General features: G+C 44.8%; 2 protein-coding genes across 7 annotated transcripts in view; one reads left to right on the top strand and one right to left on the bottom strand.

Moving 5' to 3' along the window:
* The window catches only part of Ocln (occludin), a 48,320-nt gene extending 28,654 nt beyond the window's left edge, over positions 1 to 19,666 (top strand). For 4 of the 6 annotated variants that reach the window (XM_051172436.1, XM_051172434.1, XM_051172435.1 and 1 more), the window contains exons 5-9: positions 6,798 to 6,946; positions 10,180 to 10,395; positions 12,741 to 12,912; positions 16,698 to 16,739; positions 18,509 to 19,663. In XM_051172436.1, the coding sequence (XP_051028393.1) occupies positions 6,798 to 6,946; positions 10,180 to 10,395; positions 12,741 to 12,912; positions 16,698 to 16,739; positions 18,509 to 18,610 (681 nt within the window). In that variant the 3' untranslated portion in view covers positions 18,611 to 19,663. Of the gene's footprint in view, positions 1 to 6,797; positions 6,947 to 10,179; positions 10,396 to 12,740; positions 12,913 to 16,697; positions 16,740 to 18,508 lie in introns of all 6 variants that reach the window. The other 2 variants (XM_051172438.1, XM_051172440.1) reach the window with 2 other exon arrangements.
* Taf9 (TATA-box binding protein associated factor 9) overlaps positions 1 to 26,278 on the bottom strand; it is a 720,252-nt gene that overhangs the window by 101,837 nt on the left and 592,137 nt on the right. The window lies entirely within an intron of this gene.

Genomic DNA, 26,278 nt, shown 5'->3' with positions numbered 1-26,278 from the left:
GCCAATAAGTATGTATATGTACTGATGTTTCTTGATTTTATATGGGGGTTTATATCTTAATAAAATCGTTTGCGTTAAAATCATCATAAGTAAGAAACACAGACACACACACACACACACACACACACACACACACACACACGTTTTTCTAGACAGGGTTTCTCTCCATAGCCTTGGCTGTCCTGGACTCCCTTTGTAGACCACACTGGCCTTGAACTCAGAGAGATCCACCCCCTCTGCCTCCCAGAGTGCTGGGATTACGGGTGTGCACTGCCGAGTGTGTGGCTTAAGAAATATGGTGAAAACATCCATACCCAATATCTTTCAGTTAGAACAGTAATTGTTAGTGTCTGCAATGAGCTTAAAAAGGGCAGCTTGGGGTAAGAGTATGCAAGATGTACCATAATACGTAATGCATACATACATGTGCCATACTTACTCCTATCTACTCTGTGACAACCTTACAGCGAGAACAGATGTTTTCCTCAAGGTTCCATGTTATCTCCTCCAGCAAGCAGATGTACATAGCGGAAGACAAATGGGCATGGCTAGGCTGGAGTGACCAGGCAATAAAGGTCATCAGCATTAGACAACTGACGAGGCTTGGGATCACCTCTTCACTCTTGCCCTGTATAAATAAGCATTCTTGCCTGTGCCATTGATACACTAGACTCTCACTGTGGGAAAGATGGCATGGTTGTCTGTGGTCTCTGATGGAACCGAATGTAGCAGAAGTCACAGCTGCCTAGCTGAGCCACCTGGGGGGAGTGGTACAGTGGGCCCTGACTGTTCTGGCTAGGCTGTGTACCCTGACAGGTGGGGTCTATGGGAGGAGGGGTGCTAGAGAGTGCTCTTATGGCTCTCTGAAAAATGCAATTCCTAGATTCCCAGCACCAGTAGTTAATGTGTCTAAAGTCGGCCATGTGGATAGACAGGGGATGGATGTCTGCAGTACCTGCCCCGGGCCAGTGGCTCTCTCCTTTGCCCCCATATGAATGCCCTGGGGTGCTTGTTAGAGCAACTTGCTCTGCCCCACCCCCTAGTTTCTGATTTAGTGGGTTTGGATTGGGGTCGAGGAGATGGTGTAGATGTGCTGCTCTGGGGGGCAGCATTTGAAAACCCCTGTTCCCTGAAGTCTAGCCACAGCTGTTACACTGCAGGCCTGTTTAACCTCTGAGTTAATATAGGCGGAAGTCCTTTCTGCACCATGGCATACTTTGTATACCGAACCGTAGTAAATTGAAGGGCGGCGAAGGACGCTGATAAAGCAGGTGGTGGCTGGCTCAGGGGTGTTTCTGGCTTTTCAGCTCTCCTGTAGAGGAACCATAGCCCTCTGTGTATAGAAGTATAGCCTTCCCTAGGGTGTTTGTTCCTCCAAAAAGAAGACTTGGATTAGGTGCATTCATTGAGAATGAGGTTTCTCCACCTCTCCTGCTCCCAAACTTCTAGTAGCTCCTGACTTGTTTCCAACCCTCTGGCAGCCCACTGACTCAGAATTTGTGTTTGTTGATGCATGGACAGTTTCTTTGGGCAACATGTAGCTGGTCCTGAGCAAAGGCCTTAGTGCCACCGAGCAACCTAAACCAACCAGTTGTTCAAATTTGGTCTATACCTTCTTTATTTGCGGGATTGGTCCACATGGGAACATTTCAAATGACCCAAGATGTGTTTAAAAACAACAACAACAACAACACAAAAAACAAAGCAGTGATCACTCTGGAGGCAGAGGCTGGTAGATCTCTGAGTTCGAGGCTAGCCTAGTCTCTACAGAGTGAGTTCCAGGATAGTCAGGGCTACAAAGAGAAACCCTGTCTCAAAAACAAACAAACAAACAAACAAACAAACAATACTTTGAGAAAGTATTTTGTGCTTATGTCAGGGGTGAGCATCTGAAGGTATAAAAATACCAGGAAGCAGGACAAACGAGTTGGGCCACTCCCTGTTGAGAACTTGTACAAGGACAGCAGCTCCTGAAGGTGGGTTGGGCAGGTTGTAAAGCTGGAGATGGCACTTGGAGATTAGCCTGCTTTTCTCTGTGCAGGGCTGTTTCTTTACTTTACCAAGCAGGAAAAGGCTCTTTTGCTGGTGGAATTCTCATAGTCCCTGGTGACTAAATTTTGTGTCAGTAGCTGTCCTTACAAAGGTAGACAAGTAGAGGTTTCATGCTGTGTCTCATTAAGGGGCAGCGAGTTTAAGGCCACAAGAATGAGTTTCTTTGTTTCAAGGACAGGGGAAGGACCTAGACACAATGCACACCTCAGGTTGAGGTTGAATTAAAAGGGAACAGTTGTTTTGAGAGGAGACAAGGCTCGGGGTTCCAGGCCAGCCAGTTCACCTTGAACGGGTTAATTTAATTTCCTACCTACATGGATGGCGCTAAATAAACATGAATCTGCTTGGCACAGGATAAGACACCCAGCAGGTGAAGTTCCCTTTCCTTCTTAGATGTGGATGGTGTCTGTCACATGGCTAGGCTGCCTGGATGTGGGTCCAGCCTGATTGGCCACGTGTGACCTTGTGATGAAGGCAGGGCAGAGAGGGAAATGGAGAAAAGCTGTCATTGAAGCATCTTCCCTCCTCCTCCGGCTCCTCTGGCTCCTCCTGCTCCTCCTCCTGTTCCTCCTTCTCTTGTTCCTCCTCCTCCTGCTCTTCCTCCTCCTGTTCTTCCTCCTCCTCCTCCTGTTCCTGCTCCTCCTCCTCTTTCTTGTTTTCTGAGCAAGGGTTTCTCTGTGTAGCTCTAGCTGTCCTGGAACTCACTCTGTAGACCAGGCTGGCCTTGAACTCACAGAGACCCACCTGCCTCTGCCTCCCAGTTGCTGAGATTAAAGGTGTGCAGAAAAAAACCCATCCAGCTCATTGCATCATTTTATTCACTACGAATAGCAGGAAATTGATTTTGGTGAGAAAAATGGGTTTTCCCAACCTTGGAGCTTTTTATTGCCAGGGTGGAGAAGATGGGGTCCACATAACTTGTTCCCCCTGAGGAAGGCAGAGACTGGGAGCATCTGTGCACCTACCTGCCCTGCCCTGTTCTTTTCCTTCTGGTATTCCACAGGGTACAAGATGTTTCCTTAACTCTCTGGGTGGGGGGTGGGGCGTTAAATGTACTCACAAGGCTTTGTTCACAGGTGACATAACTGGCATCCTTCTAATGAGTGTAATTAAAATTTGAATAAAATTTGTCCTTATCATAATTACTTTTTATATGCTCTTTTGAAATACGATAGTGCATTTTTAAAAAAGATGTATTTATTATGTGTACAGTGCTCTCCTTGAATGTACACCTGCAGGACAGAAGAGGGCGTTAGATCACATTATAGATGGTTCTGAGCCACCATGTGATTGCTAGGAATTGAACTTAGGACCTCTGGAAGACCAGTCAGTGCTCTTAACCTCTGAACCATCTCTCCAGCACCCCCATAACACGTTTTGACATTTCAGGAAAGGTTCCTTTTCTTTTTGTTTTTGTATTTTGTTGTTTATATTTTATTTTATTTTTCACAGGGTCTCACTTTATAGCCCTGGCTGTCAGGCTCGCCTCAAACCCACAGAGATCCATCTGTCTCTGCCTACCAAGTGCTGGCATTAAAAGCGAGTGCCTCCATGCCCAGTTCCAGATCTTTTATTCCTCCCAATTGGAAAATGTACTCTGTGCATCCCCCCAAAATTAATTATTCTATTCTTTAAACTTGTTTGTGAGATATGTTTTTGAGATAAACTTGTGAATTTAATCTCAAGAGTGAGTCTGAGGCATTCCTTGGTTGGCTGGACTCTGCTGCTGGATTTCTATTTCCTTTTTCTTTTCTTTAAAAAAAATATTTATTTATTTATTTATTTATTTATTTATTTATTTATTACATGCACAGTGTTCTGCCTCCATATACACCTGTACACCAGAAGAGGACACTAGGTCTCATTATAGATAGTTGTGAGCCACCATGTGGTTGCTGGGAATTGAACTCAGGACCCCTGGAAGAACAGACAGTGCTCTTAACTGCCCAGCCATCTCTCCAGGCCCCCTATTTCCTTTTTCTATCAATTCTTTTGTGGAGTAAAGGCTCAGTCAGCTGTGGGTCTCCCAGTGACTAAGTGGCAAGCACAACCTTTGGCCCTAGGAATGATGACGGTTGAGCTTTTTTTCTCCCAAGATAGAATTATTTTTTATTTTTTATTTTTTTTTGAGACAGGGTTTCTCTGTGTAGCCTTGGCTGTTCTGCACTCGCCTTGTAGACCAGGCCGGGTTTGAAATCACAGCGATCCACCTGCCTCTGCCTCCCGGGTGCTGGGATTAAAGGCCTGCGCCACCACACCCGGCCCCAAGATAGATCTTCATTTGTGTTTCCTTCTCCTTTTGCCTCTAATTTCCCAGAAATTGCAGCAAGCTCTGGGCCTTTAAATTTTTTTATTACCTTCATTTATTTGTGTGTGTGTGTGTGTGTGTGTGTGTGTGTGTGTGTGTGTGTGTGTGTTGGGGAGTGGCCCTGTGCCACAGCATCTGTGTAACTCAGAGGACAACCTGTGGGACTTGGTGCCCTCCTTCCACCTTGTGGGTCCCAGGGATTGAACTCAGGTTGTCAGATTCCTTTGCAAGCTTATTGTGTGACCCTGGGGGCATGCTTTGGAGGCTCAGGGGACAAGGCTTCCTACGTTACCACGTTTGTTAGGTCTAGGTCCTTGGGAAAGTTATCCATTCCCCCTGAGCCACAGCTTCCTCGTTTCTGAGAGAGGTGTCATGCCTTGTAAGATTGTGCCTAAGCAATGATCTGTCATTGGGCATTGTTGGCAGGCCCAGTCCCGGGGTGGTAGCCTGTGAACAAGTGAGAGATAAGTGAGCGAGCCATTGCGGTGAGTAAGCGGTTGCTCGGAGGTGAGTAAGCACTTGTGCGGAGGTTTGTAGGGATAGATGTGGGGAGATAAGAGAGGTTTGTCTCTCGTCCTACAGGCACCGAGTGAAAGGCCCCTAGGAGGTGGCTGCACTTGAACAAGATTTGGAGGCCCACGTGGGATTAGCAGGCAAAGAAAGGGGGGAAGGGCAGTCTAGGCAGCAAGAAGCTAGGGCTCCTGTAAAGTTCCTACTGGAGGCAGGAGGAAGGGGGTGGGCCCTGGAGAAAAATAAAGCAGGCTTTTAAGAAAGGGAAGCCTTTCTGACCTAGACTTGGAGTGGACCTTTGACTTGGCAAGGCTTTTGCCGGAGAGGGTGTTGGGTTCTGTTGTAAGGAGTTCAGGTCGAGCCAAGAATGGTTCCCACCCGGGCTCCCTGTGGTGGAATCTAACTAAGTACACTCCCTGGAAGCCCACCTGCTGGCTTGGCAGTGGCCCCGAATTCTGCTCTCAGAGGGAAACCATCCCATTCCTTTCTAACCCGGAACATGAAACAATTGAGAAAAGCACTGCACACCCCGATAGCAGGGAACACAAGATGTAATAAGGTGTGTAATTGGGTCTAAAGAATTTACTTGTATCCTGTATATTAGGAGCTTTTTACTGTGTTCAGAAGACATTGTAGCGGATATGGTTCTTTTAATCATTCAAAGGTCCTTGTGAAGTGAGTGATTGCCGGGATTTACAGGCGAGGATGCTGAGATCTGCAGGAGTCCAAACAGCCTGAGACCATTGTTCCTTTTAAAGATTCCTTGTGTGTGTGTATGTGTACGTGTATGGGTGTGAGTGTGCACATATGCAGATGCCCACAGAGGCCAGAAGATAGTGTTTGATCCTTTGGAGCTGGAGTTAATGACTGTTGTGAGCTGCCTGACATGAGTGTTGAGCACTGAACTTGGTTCCCCTCCTTCCCCCATCCATATCAGAAAATGAGCTGGTAAGCCGGTAGTGGTGGCACGCCTTGAATCTCAGCACTTGGGAGAGGTGGAGGCAGGTGGATCTCTGTGAGTTCAAGGCCAGCCTCGTCTATAAAGTGAGTTCCAGGACAGCCAGAGAAACCATATCTTGAAAAACAACAACAAAACAAAAAGAAAAAGAGGGCTGGAGAGATGGCTCAGCAGTTGGGAGCACTGCCTGTTCTTCCAGAGGACCTGGGTTCAATTCCCAGCACCCACATGGCAGCTCACAACTGTCTATAACTCTAAAATCTGACACCCGTAGACATACAGTGCACATAAAATAAAAATAAATAAAAAAAAAAAAGAAAGAAAAAGAAAATGAGGAGCTGGTTCTTCTGATATGGGTGGGGTGGGTGTAAGAAAATTACTGTAGGTAATTATTTCACATTATTTTACATTCTGAGCTTAATAACTATTTGACATTTTATATGTGATAACTTCTCCTCATTTCTTTATTGAATGGGGGAAAAAAAAAAAAGGAAATAAAAGGGAAAGGAAAGGACGTGACTGCTCCTAGCTCTGGTGGAAGAGAAAGTTTACAATAGATATGAGGGAGACATAGCCAGAGGCAGACACATCTGGTAGAGTCCAGAGTGGACATGTCCCTGAACCATGCGGGGAGATGGGGAGTGGGAGGGAGGGAGGGGAGCCAAGTACAGCACCCAGGAGGCCAAAGGGAGGGGCAGATAACCAAAATGTTTCTATTATATAGGGAAGAGCCTCTGGGACGGAAGGGCACCCCAGCCCCTGGGATGGAGAGTTCAGGGTAGAGGGTGGGGTATGCCAGCCATACCCTGTAACAGGTAGGGACTGAGGGATACTGGGAGAACCTGGAGGAAGGTCCACACTGATATGTTAAATAGGCACCTCAGCTGCTTGTCCCAGGTTTGAGACTTAACATTTACCCCTTTCAATTATGTTTTTAAAAACTTTTTTTTTTTTTTTTTTTTTTTTTAGGTTAAAAATGTGTCTGCAGGCACACAAGACTTGCCTCCACCCCCATCCGACTATGCGGAGAGAGTTGACAGTCCCATGGCCTACTCTTCCAATGGCAAAGTGAATGGCAAGCAGTCCTACCCAGAGTCTGTCTATAAGTCAACGCCTCTGTACGTAGCACCTTAATTTGGTAAAATTTATCTAAATGCGAGCATTAGCCTATTGTTTTGTGATACCCTCCCTTACACATGCTGCTGGTCTAAAGGCCGAGAAGGGACAGTGCCATTGTCCTTTAAAAAAACATCTGTCAGTGCCCATAAAAGCTCCACATCCTCCTTCCCTGCTGCAGTTATCTTCGCTTTGTTGGCCCAGGCTAAGTGTCAGTGGGGAAAGCAGTGTGAAGAGGATGAGCCAGATCCCCCTTCACTGCTAATTGTACTGAAAGGCAAGGCATGTGGCTTTTCACTAGCAGTGGGGTTCAGTGTGCTGTGCTCCTCACCATTTCCAATTTTGGAAATGAGTATGGAAGTTAACTGAGCAGAGGCATGTGTGGTGCCTAGTTCTCTCCTGTAGCCTGTTGTCATTGGGTCTCATAAACAGACAGGAAAGGTTGAGTGTCGCTTGGCTCTACGCACACACATGTCTGTTAAACTAGAAAACAAGCTGGCGTGGTGGCGCAACGCCTTCAGTGCCAGCACTTGGAAGGCAGAAGCAGGTGGATCTCTGTGAGTTTGAGGCCAGCCTCGTCTACAAAGTAAGTTCAGGACAACAAGGGCTACACATGGAGAAACCCTGTCTCAAACAACAAACAAACAAGCAAACACAAAATAAACTAGAAAACACTGTTTGAATTCCAGAATTTTGGTTATTCATTTGCTGTTCACTGTTTAACAAAATACTCAAGGCAGGCTGACTTTCTAAACCTCCCAGGTGTGGAGGTGAGGACACAGACCTCTACTTAGCTCTGGTGAGGGCATCATGGTGGTGACACCGTAATGGCAGGGATATGTTTGTGGAGGAAGGCTCACATCTTAGACCTGGAAGCTAGACAGGAAACCACAGGCTGAGAAACACCTTAATCCTCTTGAAGGGAACCTCTCTCAGTGACCTTAAAAACCTCCCAGTAGGCTCCGCTGCTTAAAGGTCATAGTGTACCCAACATCACTATGGTGAAGAGACATTGGGACCACGTCCGGACCAAAGCATCAGCTCATTTGTGCTTTCTGCGTTGCTGCAGTGTATGGAACGTCACAGTTAATGTGTGCCGTTTCCCCATCACACTCAGCCAACTCTGTCCTGACGTAGCTAATAATTTAATGTATATCACCATCTATTAGTTTAATCCTTAAAAAAAAAAAAAAGATTTATTTTAGGACTTATGACAGGAAAAGACCAAAATTCATCGTATAAAATTCTCAAAGAATTAATTCTTTACTCAGATTTTTAAAAAAGATTTATTTTATTTTAAATTACCTGTGGGGGGGTTTGTATCCATGAGAGCAGGTGCCTGTGGAGGTCAGAAATAGTCGAATCTCCTGGGGCTGGAGTTACAGATGGTTGTGAGCTTTGTGATGTGGGCGCTGGGAACTTGACTCGGGCCTTCTGGAATAGCGGTGTGTACTCTTAACCTCAAAGGCGTCTCTTCAGCCCTGGATATTGCTTCTTCTCCTTCATTGATAGGTTGTCATCAGAAAAGGAAGGTTCCAGTAAATCTGGTTTCAGTCCTGCATTGTCTTGGACACCAGTCTTTTGTACAGTGCTGAGCTAAGTATTCCAGGAGTACAACTGCATATTCTTATAGATCTTGTCAAACAGAGCTGGGCAAAATGCAAAAGAATTTCTCTGAGAACACACCGGGAGCAGCGAGAGAGCAGCGAGGGAGCAGCCAAGACTACACAGAGAAACCCTGTCTAAAAAAAAAAAAAAAAAAGAAAGAAAGAAAAAAGAATGCCAAAGTTCTAATAGTGAGGACCAAGTGGGCCTAGAAAACAGTAATCCTGGAATATAAAGCTTAGTGTCCAGATTCTGTAAGTTGGAAGCAATAGAAACTGGGGTGGGGGTGGGGCAGGGGGTGGGGCCAGGGGAGGGATGCTTCAGACACTTTTAATAGTTGGTTTGAACAGAAAGGCGGACGGCTTAGAAAGTCTCTGCCCTTTTCTTTGTTCACTTCTGTTCTTACCATTTACAGAGCAAAATAAAACTCTCTGTTACTCAGAAGTAGCGCACGCTTGTCCCAACCCTTACTTTTTACTGCCGCGTCGTGCTTTGTTTCCACGCTCGTGGCGGGAGCATTATATGCGATTTAGCGTCTGATGCGACATGCCATGATTATATTAGAAACATGATAGGTGTTATGGCAAGCCGTCTGTTCATCGTGCATGGCTTTTGGATCAACGCAGAAAGAGTTAAAAGAATGCCTAATAAACTCCTTCCTCTGAAGGGTGGGGGTTCAGACTGAAGGGTGGGGGTTCAGACTGTGCAGCCCACTCACCCAAGACGACATGATGATTCTCCTGCTTCAACCCCTTGCATTCTGGGATGACAGGCATTTGTTACGACACTCAAAACCACAAAGCAGTTGAGTTTAAATTTTGTAGCTTTTCCCGTTTTGTTTTGTTTTTTTGAGACAGGATTTCCCTAGGTAGCCCTGGCTACCCTGGAACTCTCTTTTAGACTAGGAATTCACAGAGATCCACCTGCCTCTGCCTCCCGAGTGCTGGGATTAAAGGCATACGCTACCACGCTTGGCAAATTTTGTAGTTTTTCTTTTTTCTTTGGTTTTTCGAGACAGGCTTTCTCTGTGTAGCCTTGGCTGTCCTGGACTCACTTTGTAGATCAGGCTGGCCTGAGTGCTGAGATTAAAGGTGTGTGTTACCATGCCTGGCGAATTTTGTAGTTTTTCAAACTTTCATCTCGAAGGGATAATCTGTATATGGTAACATACAGTAAATGTTGCTGAGAGCCTGTCTCTGTTGGATAAGCCCCACTTTTGTCCCCACACAGCATCCCAGGCATGGAAGAACCCGTAGCAAAAAGCTGTGCACATTGTTTTCCTGACAAGTCTTTTGTAGAGTAAGTCTCTGACACAGGACAGACGAACACCTCTTATAGCTTAGTCTGAAACTTCCTAAACGGAAGTGCGAGGTCCATTTTACTTAAAGTTTAAACCTGAGCCTCCCCTCCCCTAGCCAGGACGTTAAAGCTGCTCATGTTTAGAGAGTTCTGAATTGGTGCCAAACTGAATGCAGGAAGCCAGGCGTGTGCTCAGTGTGCCAGACCAGCTCCTCGGATGAGTGCCCTTGAGTGTGGGTGTCTGTTAGTGCTCTTCTTGTTGCCCTTTCGGTTGGCAGGGTGATAGTGTACTAGTCGGTCTCTTAGCAGTGACCCCCGTTTCTTCCACTAGGGTGCCGGAAGTGGCTCAGGAGCTCCCATTGACCTCGCCTGTGGATGACTTCAGGCAGCCTCGGTACAGCAGCAGTGGTAACCTAGAGACACCTTCCAAAAGGGCTCCCACGAAGGGAAGAGCAGGCAAATCGAGGAGAACAGACCTGGACCACTATGAAACCGACTACACGACAGGAGGCGAGTCCTGCGACGAGCTGGAGGAAGACTGGGTCAGGTAAGGCTTTCTCGTCTCCTGGAGCATCCTAAGCATTGCAGTTATCATCATGGTTGACCGGCCGGGTTTGGGGTCGTTGCCTTGGAAACTGAGGTCCTGTTGCCATCTTATTTTTTCTGCCCTCCAGGCCTGGAGGCAGTTTTAGGGTTGCGTTTTTGGTTAATGTTCTTTTATCAAACAGAAGCAGAGGGTCTGTTTGGCTGTGACCAGGTCTCCCTCACACACACTGCTCCCGGAAATGGCTCTCCTGCCAATAGACACTCAAGGAAGGCTTTCAGAGAAATAAAACAGGTGGTTTGGGAATTGTGTTAGACTGATTATAAAATTTCCAAGAGACAACAGCACAGACTTCCCTTTGGCAATTACTTTCAACTTACACTTTCATGGTAAGCCCAGAGTTTCATTTAAACTCTAATCAGAAGAACTCTGGCAACAGTTTTGATGCTAGTTTTGTTGCACTGCAGTAACAATGTAGCGTTGCAACCAAGGTTATGGTTAATGTCTCTGTGTCAGTGGCTGGCTTCCTAAAGCCAAGTCCACCACCATCACCAAATACAGAGGTGTGAGGCATGCTAAGCATTCTCACACTAGGACAGACACCAGATTTTTTTATTTTTTTTTTTTAAAGACAAGGTCTCTCTGTGTAGCCCTGGCTGTCCTGGAACTAACTCTGTAGGACCAGGCTGGCCTTGAACTCACAGAGATCCACCTGCCTCCCGCCTCCCCAGTGCTAGGATTAAAGGTGTATGCCACCACTTCCAGCTCTAAAGATTTTTTTTTCTTTCTGTAAAATAAAGGCATTTTATTGATAGGCAGAGCAAAAATTTAAGCCTCATCTTCCACAAATCTTCATCTTCCTGTGAAATAATTTCAAGAATTTTTCCCAGTGGTTGTTTTGGTGTGTCAGTTTCATATGCAAGGACTAGCTGGTACACTCAGAGATACAGGGTCCAGTTAGAGATTGTTTATTACAGTTTCCTTATTTGGGGTGGGGCACTGCGGGAGTGTGTGTGTGTGTGTGTGTGTGTGTGTGTGTGTGTGTAGGTCAGAGGACAATTTGAGGGAGTTAGCATCAGTCACTTCTCTCTTTACACTATATAGGTCCTGAAGATCAAATTCGTGTCCCTATGTTTGGTCGCGGTACTTCTACCTGATGAACCATCTTGATGGCCTCAGAGCTCCAGCATTAGTTCATCATACTTTCATGACTTGCCAGATTATTTACGCAATGAACATGTTTTTAATAGGTGTGCACTTTTTTTTTTTTAATGCCAGAGATGGAACCTAGGGTGTTACAAACACTGAGCACGTACTTTAGTGCTGAGCTACGCCTCCAGCCCCTGTGTGTACATTTTTAATGCATACTTTCAGAATGAAAGAACAAGATAAGCTCTATTCACTTGGGAATAGTAAGACAAAATAAATAAAGAAGCTGGGCTGAAGATGGTAGGTGGTAGCAGGAAGCAGCCACTCCCAGCCAGCTGTTCTGAGGCAATCAAAACAGGCTTTGTGTTCCAGCATTTGTTTTGTTTAGGATTTTAAACACAAATATTCTATTACCCTATAATACCATTAGCATTCTTATTAGTGGAAACCTTAAATTTAATGACTTTAGCTTTTATTTGTGAAAATATGCGGGATATTTATGTAAAATAAATGGTAATATAAGAAGTTAAATCATGTGTGTGTGTGTGTTAGTAGGATTTGAACCCAGATCCTCTTAGGTAGTGGAGGAAAATGGTCTGCCACTGAGCTGTGTCTTTGGGTCTAATGTCATTCCAAGGAGCTTGTCCAGAAGTTTTAGCAAGGGAGCACAGCTATGTGACCACATGACGCTCTCCTTTGCAGAGGGCCATTTTTCTTGACAAGCCTGTGGCTTTGGGAGAGATGTGTTTGGAATGGTGAGAGAAGAAGGTAATGCCCGCATAGTAAGCCACTTCAGGCTAAGCACATCTGCAGTTAATAGGGTGACATGTTATAGGCAGATCAGCCTTACATTTTATGTGATAGTTCTTAGTAGAAATTAATCGCATCTCACCTCCATCTCCATACAAAAGAAAACAAGAGAATATAGCTTTATACTCCTTTCCATTGTGCCAATGTTGAGGGAAACCACTGCCTTTTTATTTTATTTTAGTTTTGGTTTCTTTGAGACAGAGTTTTTCTATGTAGCCTTGGCTGTCCTAGAGTCACTTTGTAGACCAGACTGGCCTTGAACTCAGAGTGATCGGCCTGCCTCTGCCTCCCGAGTGCTGGGATTAGAGGTGTGCACCACCACTGCCCACTGCTGCCTTTTTATATGCGCAAAGGGTACCTGTATAATCATCTTCTCTTCCTATTCTCAGGGAATACCCACCTATCACGTCAGATCAACAAAGACAAGTCTACAAGAGAAGTTTTGACACAGGCCTGCAGGAGTACAAGAGTTTACAAGCTGAACTGGACGAGGTTAATAAAGAGCTCTCTCGTCTAGACAGAGAATTGGATGACTACAGGGAGGAAAGTGAAGAGTACATGGTAAGTTCAAACCTAATTTACTTCATCTGTTTTTCAGTTTTGTGTGTATGTGTGTGTGTGTATGTGTGTATGTGTGTGTGTGTTTGAGACAGGGTTTCTCTGTGTAGCCTTGGCTGTACTGGACTCACTTTGTAGACCAGGCTGGCCTCGAACTCACAGTGATCCACCTGCCTCTGCCTCCTGAGTGCAGGGGTTACAGGCCTGTGCCCCTACACCTGGCTCTTGTGCTTTATTTTTTAAGACAAAGTCTCATACACTTCAGCATGGCCTTGCACTCACTGTATACCCGAGGAGGATGTTGAATTCTGACACTTTTGCCTCCACCTCCCAAGTATTGGAATTTTAGACATGGGCCACCTTGTCTGGCTTTATACCTCCTAAATGTTGGGATTATAGGCATGTGACACCATGCCTCATTTTAAAACACACACACACACACACACACACACACACACACACACACACACACAGAGCAAAGCAATAATCTAGATACATAAATGTATCCTTTCTTATTTGAAAGAAAATAGCCATATTAATTTTATTGAAAAATCCTTAAATCAGGATTGGATACATAAAAGTATGTCCCTTGGTGTCATATGCTTTTAGTCCCAGCACTTGGGAGGCAGGACCAGACCTCTGTGAGCCTGAAGCCATTCTAGACTACATACTAAGTTCTAGGCTAGCCAGGGCTACATCGGGGGTGGGGGGGGAGAGGTGTAGGGAATTCCCCCCCCCCTTAAATTTCTACCACATACCCTAGAACAACTTTGTTACTAACAGAGTGCCAGGAGTGGAGGAAGGCAGACACAGCCTTCAATAACGTCTTGTTTTGAACAGTTAAGATCACTGGTTTGTCTTCCAGAGGACTGGGGTTCAATTCCTAGCACCCATTTGACAGCTCATGACCAGCTATAACCCCAATTCCAGGGTTTCTGATACTCTTCCAGCTGACATACAGACCAGGCATAAGTGATGTGTGGACTTAGCACAGGTAAAGCACTGGTACACGTAGTAGTCCATGGGTTGCCCAAGTTAATCCCAGCACTAGGGAGGCAGAGGCAGGCGCATCTCTGTGAGTTCAAGGCCAGCCTGGTTTACAAAGTGAGTTCCAGAGCAGCCAGGGTTGTTTCACAGAGAATGCCTGTCTTGAAAAGCAAACAAACAAACAAACAAACAAAAAGGAAAAAAGAAAAAAGAAAGAAAACTGTTAGGGTTCGGGTGATCTGCTGAAGAAAGACCCCAAGGCAGTATGCAAAAACGAGTGTTTTTGTTCTAGCATGCTAGGATTGCCTCTCTCCTCTAGAGGGCGACCCCGAAATGAGCACGCAGGCTCAATTTATAGACAGTTGGAGGGGTTTGTGAGTCAGAGTGTACAAGGATTCAAGATGGACTTTTTGGTTATTGGGGACTTTTTGAGTCACTGATGTTTTGGCTCTTACTCAGGAGTTGGCCTTTAATTTGATTGGACGGGGCCAGCTGTGTTCTTTACCAAGGCCATAAAGTAATAAAGACATGGTATCTAGTCATTTTGTTCTATAAGCTGATTGGCTGCCCATGAGCTGTTTATAACCTGTGGGTTTTCCTGGATTGTTAGAAACTTGGCCTAGTTAGGCAGAGTAAAAACCTGAAGCCTGTCATGGAGTTAGACTAGTTAAGTAAACCGGGGTTGTTTGTGTGTGTGTGTGTGTGTCTGTGTATAGGGTCTGGGGTCCTTATGGGAGGCCCCCTTAAAAACATCATTAGACACTCAAAGCATTTACCAAAAATTGATTGGAAAGTTCCTTTAAAGCCTGCCAACTAGAGTTCCTTAAACAGTCCCAGGGCAAAGCAGAGCATCCCCTTGAGTTAGGCTTTCAAGTAGAAGAACAAATAACGGCAGGAAGGTGAGCGACATCATCAAATTGGGGGCTTGCAAGCAGCCAGCAGACGCTGACTGGGGAGGTCTCTTTCATGCTGTTGTTTCCAGCTGCGCTTTTTCTTCACCCACGAGCTTCCCGCAGCTGAACTTCAGCCTCTGGTTCCCACTGCCGACACTTTTCTATCTTGAGGTAAACAGTAGTAGCCTCTGTTTGGAATGGCCTCTAGTAGTTATCAAAGACACAACATTGTTGCTCCAACTCTCAGTCTTTTCTTCCCTCCCTGCCAGATACAAGGCAGGTGAGTGAGTGAGTCCACTCCCAGGGAAGGGGTTTTGGAGGACTCAACACGCTTGGGGATGAAGGCGATGGAGGGGATGCGCACCTCTTCTTCCACAGCCAGCTTCTCAGTGAGTTCAAACAGCACGCGACAGTTTACCAGTCTGATGCACGCTGCGGTGGCTCAGATTGTTCTAGTTTGAGTGCAGGGATGGCTTTGCTTGCTTCCTTTACCTTCATCCGTGGGGTCACTTCTGTGCTTGAAAATTATGAGACCAGGTCTCATATGTTGCTGTGTTGCTTGGGTGGATTTGAAGCTGTCTCACTCAGTGCTAATATTACAGATGTGTGTCGTCACTCATGGCCTCTGTCTCTATCTCTCTGTCTCTTTGCTTCCTTCTTTCTTTTTTCTCTCTTTTGCAGATAGACAACATGCTAGGCAAGCTCCAGCACTGCTTATTTCTTCTCCTTTACACAGAGCAGTTTGTATGTATTGTTTTGTATTGATAAAAGATCTACTTCCCGTGACCCAGGATCTGGCTCTGCAGCGTAGGCTGACCTCGAACCCCGCGGCCTCCTGCATGCTAGTGCTGGGATTTCAAGTTTGCGCCCTCATGCCTGGCTTTTTGAAATGTTTAAGCATAAAAGTAGCCCTACCTAGCCCTGTCAATTTTGTGATTGTGCCATAATTTGGTGAAGCAGATATGCTGCGCTGGAAATGCAGTGATACCAACACGATACTGTCAAGCCTTTCAGTTTTGTACTCTTGTGTGCTTATGTGGTTAAAACAAATGCCAAAATGTGAAACTGTTGATCCAGAGGGCACGCAGTTAAAACATTTCCATTGCCCATCAAGATCGTACCAATTACAAGGTGGCTGGCTCATTGGACCGCCTTGGGTGTTAATAAATAAACCCCGCCCAACACTTCATAGGCTTGTTGGAGCTTCGTACCCACTGACTTCTTCTTAACAGTTTTTAGTCCAGACGATCTGCTTCTCGGTTTTGAAGAATGAGATGCTAATGTGATGCTACTTGATTTATCTACTGTTTTATAGCTTCTATCTGATATTTTGGCAAGCTTTTCTCGATCCATTCAACATTTAATAACTAGCCTTTGCGTGTCTGATTATTTAGCAATGCTAAGGCTAGGAAGATAAAATCCTATGTCCCTCTCTGCGGAGAATTCAGATTCTAATCAGGACAGTGGCATCTGAACAGTTTAGACAGCGTGACTGACACTCCTCACATTGTGTGTGGAGAGGACCATCTGAGTAAACGCCGAGAGGGTATGAAGGCAGTCAGAGGCCTAGACAGTGTAGGGGAGGCTTCATTGAGCTGTGCCTGGTAAGACCTGCATAGAGTGAGAGTGTGGCTTACGAAGTACTGGAAGGCCATGGTCTCCATGACTGAGCCATTTTCCCAGACACAAAGAATACTGTTACTGGCCGGGCGTGGTGGCACACACCGTTAATCCTAGCACCCTGGAGGCAGAGGCAGGCAGATCACTCTGAGTTTGAGGCCAGTCTGGTCTACAGAGCTAGTCCAGGACAGCCAAGGCTACACAGAGAAACCCTGTCTCAAGGAAAAAAAAAAAATACTATTGCTGAGAAAGAAAACACTTCGATAAACATTTTCTTTTCTTTTCTAGGCTGCTGCTGATGAATATAATAGACTAAAGCAAGTTAAGGGAGTAAGTATCCAATTTAAAGACTTTTATTTAATGTTTATAATGACTATTCCTTTTATTTGTATGTACACTAATTATAGAAAAAGGCCCTGCCATTTACATAACTAAGAAGTTAGAACTTTACTTTTATTTGTTAATACTGATTTTCTAAACACTTTTTTGAAATAGGATTTCACTGGCTATCTCTGGCTGGTCTGCAATTCAACTTTGTAGGCCAAGCTGGCCTTGAACTCACAGAGATCTTCCTGCTGTTGTCTCCCAAGTGCTGGGGCCAAATGCATGGTTTACCATGCCCAGCCCTAAAATATTTCTTTAAAGTTGAATATATCTGCAAATAGCTGCACCTAGAAAAAGAAATACATTTTAGTGATCTTAACAGCTCCCCATTTTTACTCTTTTCCTGTTCTTATACCACCGCCCCCCCCCCCAATATTATAAATTAGTTTTGTCTATTTTGCAATGATTTGTATAAAAAAGAAATCATGGGTCTGGAGAGATGGCTCAGCAATTGCGAGCACTTACTGCTCAGTACCCATGTGGAGGCCTACAACTGTCTGCGACTCCCGTCCCCAGGATGCTGGGCCTCTTCTGACCATCTTAACTCTTGAACATGGTTCACATATGTACCCGCAGGTACAGACAAACACACACACACACACACACACACACACACACACACACACACACACACCAGAAATGTTTGTTTTAAAAAAATCATACAGTATATATTTTGTGTGTGGTTTATTTTGTTCCAAATTATGTTTGTAAGATCTGTTCCTGTCTCAGGGTGATGGTGCTGTGTTTCATTATCATCAGCACTCGGGAGGCAGAGGCAGGCAGACCTCTGAGTTCGAGGCCAGCATGGTCTACAGAGTGAGTTCCAGGACTACACAGTGAATCACTGTCTCATAAAAAAGAAATAAAGAAAAAAAAAAAGATCTATTTATGTTTTTGAACATTGTTCTTCTTCGTTTATTTTTATTATTATGTAGGGTTATGCTTTACTTAAATAGAATTTATTCATCTATTTTATGTTATTTTATTTAGATTTTCCACACAGGGTTTCTCTTTGTGGCCCTGGCTGTCCTGGACTCACTATGTAGACCAGGCTGGCCTCGAACTCACAGCGATCCTCCTGCCTCTGCCTCCCGAGTGCTGGGATTAAAGGCGTGTGCCACTACACCTAGTTGAGACCTTTTTTTTAAAAGATTTATTTATTTATTTTATGTATATGAATGCTCTGTCTGCATGTACACCTGCAGGCCAGAAGAGGGCATCAGATCCTAGTACAGATGGTTATGAGCCACCAAGTGGTTGCTGGGCATTGAACTCAGGACCTCTGGAACAGCAGACAGTGCTCCTATCTGCTGAGCCACCTCTCCAGCCCTAGACCTAATTTTTTTACAAATATTTTTTCATATAATTTTCATGTTTTTCTCTTTCTCCAACTCCTCCCATCTCCCCACTGTATCCACTATACAACTCCCTGTGTTCTCTCTCTGAAACAAACATTAAAAAACAAAAAAAGGAAAATCAGAAGCAAACAAAAAAACCCAATAAGACTAAAAAAGAAAAACTGCCAATACCCGCCCAAACAAAACAAAACAAAACAAAACAAAACAAAAGCCATAAAGCCCATAAACCAAACAAAATAAAAACCCATGGAGTTCTGTGTGAGGTCTGGCCTGGAGTGTAGCTGCCACATGCAGTGCACTTCAGGAGTCCTATTCTTTAGTTTGCTGCATTCATGTGATTCGCTTTCTCCCTTTTAGTCTGCAGATTATAAAAGTAAGAGGAATTACTGCAAGGAGTTGAAGAGCAAATTGTCGCACATCAAGAGGATGGTTGGGGACTATGACAGACGGAAAACTTAGGCAGACACGGCTGCTGGAGAAGCAAGGCACACCTTTCTGCCCGATGTCTCTGCAATTCTCTCCAGAGGCAAATTGACTTTGGACTCTAATCTGGGAAGTCAAAACTTTGTGATCGTTACAAAGTTTCTATAGCTTTAAAAACCATCAGTTTCTATTATCAGTATTGAAGCATTTTATAAATGGCTTTTGACAATTGACTGAGCTGAACACTCCGATTAAGAATTTTACATTTTTGACATTGATTCTCGTATTAAGAATGAGATGTTGTTCGGGGCTTTAAATGTAAAGAAAAAGTCCTGATGTGAACTCTGTTGCGAGCATTCACATGCTAGCCAGTGATCTCTTAACATCCGAGTGCGCCCCTCTGGGTAGACCATATCACAGCAGCCTTCAGGTGGCCGTTATTTATAATCACATTGCTTTTGTTTTTGCAAGACAGGGTTTCTCTGTGTAGCCCTAGCTGTCCTAGAACTCACTCTGCAAACCAGGCTGTCCTTGAACTCACAGACATCTGTCTACCTTTGCCTCCTAAGTGCTGGGTTGCACCAAGCTAGGTCCCTGCAGTAACATCTCCAAATTGAAAAAGCTTGCTTCCCAAAGGCAGTTTTGGTTGTGTTTTGTGGCTATGCAAATTGCAGCATTTCTGCCTACTGTATACAATACAATCTATTGGCCACCGTCCCTACTGGTGTTTTTCTCGTATTGATTAGAATTAGGATTATTTGTGGCTTTACTTTTTTTTCTAACACTTAAGATCATGTAAAATTAACAAATGTATAACATTTAAAAAGTGTAAATAGATATTTGCTTTTGAAAGATCATTTTAAATCTGAGGTTAGAGTTTTGTGTATTTTAAAGTTCTTTTTATCTTTTATAGTTTACATGCTTTTTTTTTTGATAACCCACTAGACCTTTTCACTATATCAGAGTATTTGATTACATTTATAATTATGACTTGAGTATTTCACAGGAAAGCTCAAGTTCTGTACATATTTTGTAAAGTATTAAACCGGATGTTCTCTTTCTATGATGTGCTTGTTTGATGTCATTAGTGTTGTCATATTCACTTGTGCAAAAACTGTACTCCAGCGTTTCAGTTGTAACTGGGCGTGGTGGCGCACTCCTTTAATCCCAGCACTTGGGAGGCAGAGGAAGGCAGATCGCTGTGAGTTCAAGGCCAGCTTAGACTACAAAGCAAGTCCAGGACAGCCAGGACTACAAGAGAAACACTGTCTTGAAACTAAAAAAAGAATTTCAATTGTGTGAACCAGCTGTGCTAGTTGGTGATTTCCCAGTCTTTGGGAGTGAACAAACCAACATGTCTGGCAATGGGATAATGTTCATATAATGTTCCTAGAATGGCACAGTGTTTCAAACAGTGTCCATAAATCTCATGATATTCTTTGAAAATGAAACTTTTTGTTAGTAACAGAAACTTAGTTGCTAATACTGTATAAACCAAATTGATTGTGTACATGCAGCCTGGTTTGGTTGGTTTTAGCTGAAAATGTTTTATATACCTTTCGGACATTGATGCATATGTTTTTGTTTATATAATTTTGAATTATTTTCCAATGACAGAATTTTAAATAATGTTTTTTTTTGTGTGTGTGTGTGTAACACTGGTTCAATTTTTTTCAAATCGAAGAAAATTTTTATTTTCTATATGTTGAACATAATGCAAAAAGTATTTTCATGGCTTTTAGATTGATACCAGGTAAAAGGACTGTCTCGGGCACCTTCACTCACCTCTATGTTCATTAATTCTTCCTTCTTAGAAATCACTGTGTTTTTGTGTTGTTTTGTTTTGGACAGGGTTTCACTAGGCAGCTCAAGCTGGCCTTGAACTAAGGTTAGTCCGGGCTGGCTGGCATCAGATTTGCAATCCTCCTGCTTCCAGTCCCGGGTGAGAGGGTTACAGGTTCTAGCCCATGCCTGGCTTGTACTTAGATTATGAAACCAATTTGCTGGTGTCCTCACAAAGCAGTTGAATGAAGAGAATGAAGTAGCAGGAATTATAAAACTGTGCCATAACATTCGATGTGTGGGGGGAAAATAATTCCTTTTCCCACGTGGTGCTAGTCCTGCAGGCCTGAAGCCAGTACCGGCCCGTGTCTGTTGGTGCTAGAGTGAGTGAGGTGATCTGACCTAGAGAAGCTGTCCAGGCAGTTTCCTAACTAAGGGGTTAGATTAAACCCCAGGGCTTTCTTACCTTCTGACCTGTGGTACTCAAACCTGTTGGAGGGATAGTGTGTGAGAGCCTAACCCTTTTTTTAAATGAAAAGTTTTTCCCCTGTATAAAATGATGCCTTCTGTGTGTGTGTTTATTATTAAGTAGGTAGGATCAAATGTTTGCCATTTTGAAAAGCTGAAAACACTAGTATAAACATATGTCAACTCCCCACCCCCCCCAAGAAAGAAGAGATGGTTATGTTTTGTTGTATGTGCTTTGTATTTTTGAAATAAAGTCTAGTATTTACGGTACATACTAGTCCAGTGTTTGCAGTTTCAATTGTATATTGCAGACATACAGGATATCTCACTTAATTCTCCTAATAGTCTTTTTGGCATGTCACTGTTCCTTATTCTCATTTTATGGTTAAGGAAACTAATACTTTGATACCTTAACTGGATCAGTCAAATACTAGTGAATTTAGATGAAGGCAGAATCTGATCCTTTGGACTAGTAAATTCTATCCTTCCATTGTAGACTGACTGCTAAGTGACGTGCTGTGTGATGGAGTGCGTGTCTGGCGTACGTGTCTTGTTTTAGTTTTGAATGCATTTGAAGTACTTGACATTAACGTGAAATGCTTCTTTGGAAATCTGCAGAATCTGCAGAGACCTGAAAGGGTCAAGAACGGTCAGGGCAGAGCCTGCTTTTCTCAGCGGACACGAATCATTCCTACAATGACAGATCCTGGCCTCACCCTCATGATAGCAGTCTCTTTTGTTTGAACTTTTTAAAAAGTTTTATCTGAGGAAGCCAGAATTATAATTCGTACTTGTTCTTCCGGCTGATCCTCTACTGCCCATAACCTCTTATCTGAAAGCATAAATTAACCAGTCAGCATTTCTTTATTTGTTGAGAGATAAAGTCTCTGTTGTGTAGCTCAGGTTGGCCTTGACTTTGTGATGCTTCACTCTCAGCCTCCCAAGTGCTAGGATTACAGTGTGTGTTACCACACCCACTATCCTCAAGTGTTTTCTACTAGCATTTTTCACACTGGGAAGAAATGAGCAGATCTAAGTAGGTCAGGCAGCACAGGTGATCTGCTTAGGGCTTGGGTCTGATTGCTTATGCCAGTTCAGCTCTGGTTTTGCAAGGGTTTCTGGAGAACTCATTGTTGCTGCCATCCACACGGGGGCAGTCTGTGTAACATGAGGAGGCGACTCCAGGGCCAGCGTTCAGCGTCACATCACAGGTGATTGCCCTTGTGTGGGAGGTGAGCTGTCCCTCCAGGCTTGCTCTTGCTTGGGAGGAGTTTTGGTCCCTTGTCATGAAGATGTTTACAGATCAGTTCTGGCATTCCTGGGATCCAAGGAAACTGCAGAAGAGAGCGATTTAGCAGGAAAATTGTTTAAAAAAAAAAAAATGAAAGAGAAGACTGAGGGGGCATATGGTCAGTGATTGGTGCCCTTCATCTTCCTAGCTTAGTCTTAATTTCTAAAACTTACCCAGAGCCAAAGTCATGACTGGGAAAAGTCTGAATGCGTCCCACCTCTCTTTACAAATATGCTTTAAATGTATTTAAAGCGTATTGGGTGACTCCTCTTTTATTCCCGGGTTAAAGAGGGTGCTCAGCAGGGCGGTGGCGGTGGCAAGGGGTGTGTGTGTGTGGGGGGGTGTTATCAGAAGGTGGGGCAGGAAAGAGGGCTCAGCAGTTAATAGGACTTGTTGCTATTGCAGAGGGCCCAGATTTGATTCCCGTCATCTATCTACATAGCAGATAATAAAGGCTGTAACTTTAGTTCCAAGGGATCAGATACCATCTTCCGTTCCTTGCCTCAACTAGGCATGAACATGGTGCACACACATGAATGTAGGCAAAACTACTCAGATATATTTAACACACACACACACACACACACACACACACACACACACACACACACACATACACCAAAACAAAACACCTCTCTAAACTTGTAATTTTAGCTGTTTGGCCTGCAGAAATTCACCCCACAGTAGAAATCTTGGCGTCATCACTAATTCAGTGTGTGTGTGTTTCTCTGTGTAGCCCTGGCTGCCCTGGACTCACTTTGTAGAGCAGGCTGGCCTTGAACTCACAGAGATCCCCCTGCCTCTGCCTCCCGAGTGCTGGGATTAAAGGCATGCGCCGTCACGCCCGGCTATAATTAGTTTTTTAAATACATACTCTGTCTGTCCACAAGTTCAGCTCTCTCCACACCCACTCTGGCTGTACCTCAACCACACCAATATGCCTCTGCCTCAGAGACTGCTCTTGAGGGTTCCTCCACCAGGAGAGCTTTACCCCCTATTGGCCAGCATGCTGATTCCTCAGGGGTCTCTCCAAAGACTCCAAGCATCATTTGCTCCCTAGGTCCCCCTTCCGGCAGCAGCTGCCCGCAGCCGCCGGAACACATTTTGCGTGTCCCCAGCGCGCTGCGGAGGAATTTTGGCAGCGCTCCCTGGCTGACGGCACTTCCGGTGAGGGTGGTCTCTTCAGGGCCGGTGAGTCTGCAGGTGGAGGCCGGTGCAGTGCTGAGGTTGTGGAGGCCTCGAGTGCAGGGCGGACAGGAGGGGCCTGGAGCGGAGGACCGAGGTGCAAGGCTGGGCTGGCCTCGGGGGGCGACTTAGAGGACGGAGGGAGGGGCGTGTGCAGGGAGCCGGGCGGCTTCCGCCCGCGGAGTCCGGCTGCGGGCAGAGGACCGTTGGCTCTCTCCGCCTGGGCTCCGGTTTGCCTTGTTCCGCTGGCTGTGAGACCCGAAGCGAGTTTCCAGCACCAGAACTGCCCATTTCTAAAACACAGGAACAGGAATCACCCTGTCGCTCGTCCTCGTGCCAGGCACGGTAAGGTGGGCAGAGCCTCGCCAGTCGCCAGTCGCCTTGCGACGTTCCTAGCTCCCTCTGGGGGGTGGGGAGGGGTGGATAGGTGTGATGGCTGAAATTCTAAGAAATGGATTAGTGTCTCTGCAGTTGGGGGAGTTTTAACTAATAAAACAAAAGAATAGAAGACGATGTAAATATTGGTGTAGTGGGACCACATTTTAAAAGTTTTAAAGTAACATTATGGGAAGTGTTTGTGCACGCGCGCACACTTGTTCTTGGAATAAAGGCGTGCGCCACACCGCTACTCTCAGCTTTTTTCATTTTTAATGTTCACAGTTAAGTGCAGAAAACAAGGTGTCGGAATGTTCAGTTTTGTCACTGATTAATACTCGAATACACTTGCCAGATGACACCAAGATAGTTACAGTATTGAAATAGCTCGTGTTATAAAATTATTGTCACTTCTAGTTTTTCAAGATACAAAGGATATTTCTTAGATTGCAATTGATGAAGGCGACAAGGAAATAAAAGATAAAAGACAGGCATCTCCAGAAGCAGGGTTTTTTTTTTTTTTTTGGAGACAGGGTTTCTCTGTGTAGCCCTGGCTATCCTGGACTCACTTTGTAGACCAGGCTAGCCCTGAACTCACAGAGATCTGCCTGCTTCTACCTCCTGAGTGCCTGGCTGCAGGATAGTTTTTTATACGTTTAAAAAATTTTTAATTAATTTTTATTGTATTTGCATTGGTATGAAGGTGTCAGAATCTCTCCAACTGGAGTTCTAGATAGCTGTGAGCTGCCATGTGGGTGTGCTTTTAGCCACTGAGCCCTATTGCCAGCCCAGGATTGGTTTTTTAATCAGAGCAACAGATGGGCCACAATCTCTTTGCCGTGACACCTGGGCCTCGAGGGACTTAATTCCAATTTATAGCCCAGTTTGGAATCCCAGGGGGGAAGTTTATATGAGGGTGAGAGGCTCAGTGGATTCTTTTCTGGTCTTAGTTCTCCTTCTGTGGTTTCAGATAGGACCTGTCTGTGTTGGCAGCTGTTCTTGGGCATGGAGGTTTCTGGGCAAGCATTTGCCAGCCTGAGATATGTTTTACCCTTTAAAGGCAAATTGTCAAGTTTCCTGACACAAACGATGAGGTTTGTTTTCGGTTTTTTTTTTTTTTTTTTTTTTTTTTTTTTTTTTTCGAGACAGGGTTTCTCTGTGTAGCCTTGGCCATCCTGGACTCACTTTTTAGACCAGGCTGGCCTCGAACTCACAGCGATCCGCCTGCCTCTGCCTCCCAAGTGCTGGGATTAAAGGCGTGCGCCACCACGCCCGGCTTTTTCGGTTTTGTTTTGTTTTGCTTTTTCGAGACAGGGTTTCTCTGTGTAGCCTTGACTATCCTGGATTCGATTTGTAGACCAGGCTGGCCTCAAGCTCACAGTGATCCACCTGCCTCTGCCTCCCAAATGCTAGGAGGCAGCTGAGGGACTTCTTAATTCAGTGAAAAAGCCTTTTGTTGTTGTTGTTCCAGAAGCCCATGTATAGTGAGTTATTCGTGTGTGTGTGTGTGTGTGTTTTGGTTTTTCAAGACAGGGTTTCTCTGTGTAGCCTTGACTGTCCTAGACTCAGTTTGTAGACCGGGTTGGCCTCGCACTCACAGCGATCTGCCTGACTCTGCTTCCCAAGTGCTGGGATCAAAGACGTGTGCCACCACCGCCTGGCTTAGTGAACTATTCTTTTGGTGTGTATTTTTTGTTTTCTAAGACAGAGTCAGCTATTCAACCACACATTGTCTTCAACATAGAGCTGAGTGTGGTGGCACACACCTTTAATCCCAGCATCTGAGATGAGGCCAGTCCGGTGAACAGAGTGACTTCCGGGCCACTAGGGCTACACAGAGAGACCCTGTTTCAACAAAACAAAATAGAGACTGTGCTGCTTCTGCCTCCTGAGTGTGGGCTGCCTGACTCATCTCAGTTCTGGAGATTACAAGAAAAAGTTTCCAAGCCAAGTGTGGTGATTGTTGTAGTACAAGAATTACTACACAAGCTGGGCGTGGTGGCGCACGCCTTTAATCCCAGCATTCAGAAGGCAGAGGCAGGCAGATCGCTGTGAGTTCGAGACCAGCCTGGTCTACAAAGTGAGTCCAGGACAGCCAAGGCTACACAGAGAGACCCTGTCTTGAAAAACAAACAAACAAACAAACAAACAAAAAAAGAATTGCCACACAAACCACTTGAATACCAATCTCAGTGAGATATTGATGGTTTATTTGACACCTTTTCCAAGCTGTTTGATCCGGGCCACAGCAAGGACTTGGGAGCTTACCTGTGACAACTACTTGTTTTCAGGACAGTCCTTTTATAGGAAAACCAAGAACAGAAGTGAAGGGGGTGGGTAACATTTTAGCTAAGTGTACAAAACAATATTGCATTTTTGGCTAACTAGACAAAGGTATTATCAGCTAACTTTTAAGCTGATTAGTCCCAAGTGAGGTGAGTGAGCTGGTGGTTAGGGTCTTTTAGAGTACATCCAAAGTGTAGCCAGGTGTGTAGTTAACAAAGGTGCAGTCAGAGTGCAGCCAGATGGTAGCGAAGTATGAATTATAACACCATTGAATCATCTAATGTAGGATAAATTGACCCTCTGTCAAGGAATATTAG

This window comes from Acomys russatus, chromosome 30 (assembly GCF_903995435.1).
Source record: "Acomys russatus chromosome 30, mAcoRus1.1, whole genome shotgun sequence".
In the NCBI taxonomy this organism is placed as follows: Eukaryota; Metazoa; Chordata; class Mammalia; order Rodentia; family Muridae; genus Acomys; species Acomys russatus.
The sequence above is the reverse complement of the archived record's forward strand: the minus strand, read 5'-3'. Positions and strand labels throughout refer to the sequence as shown.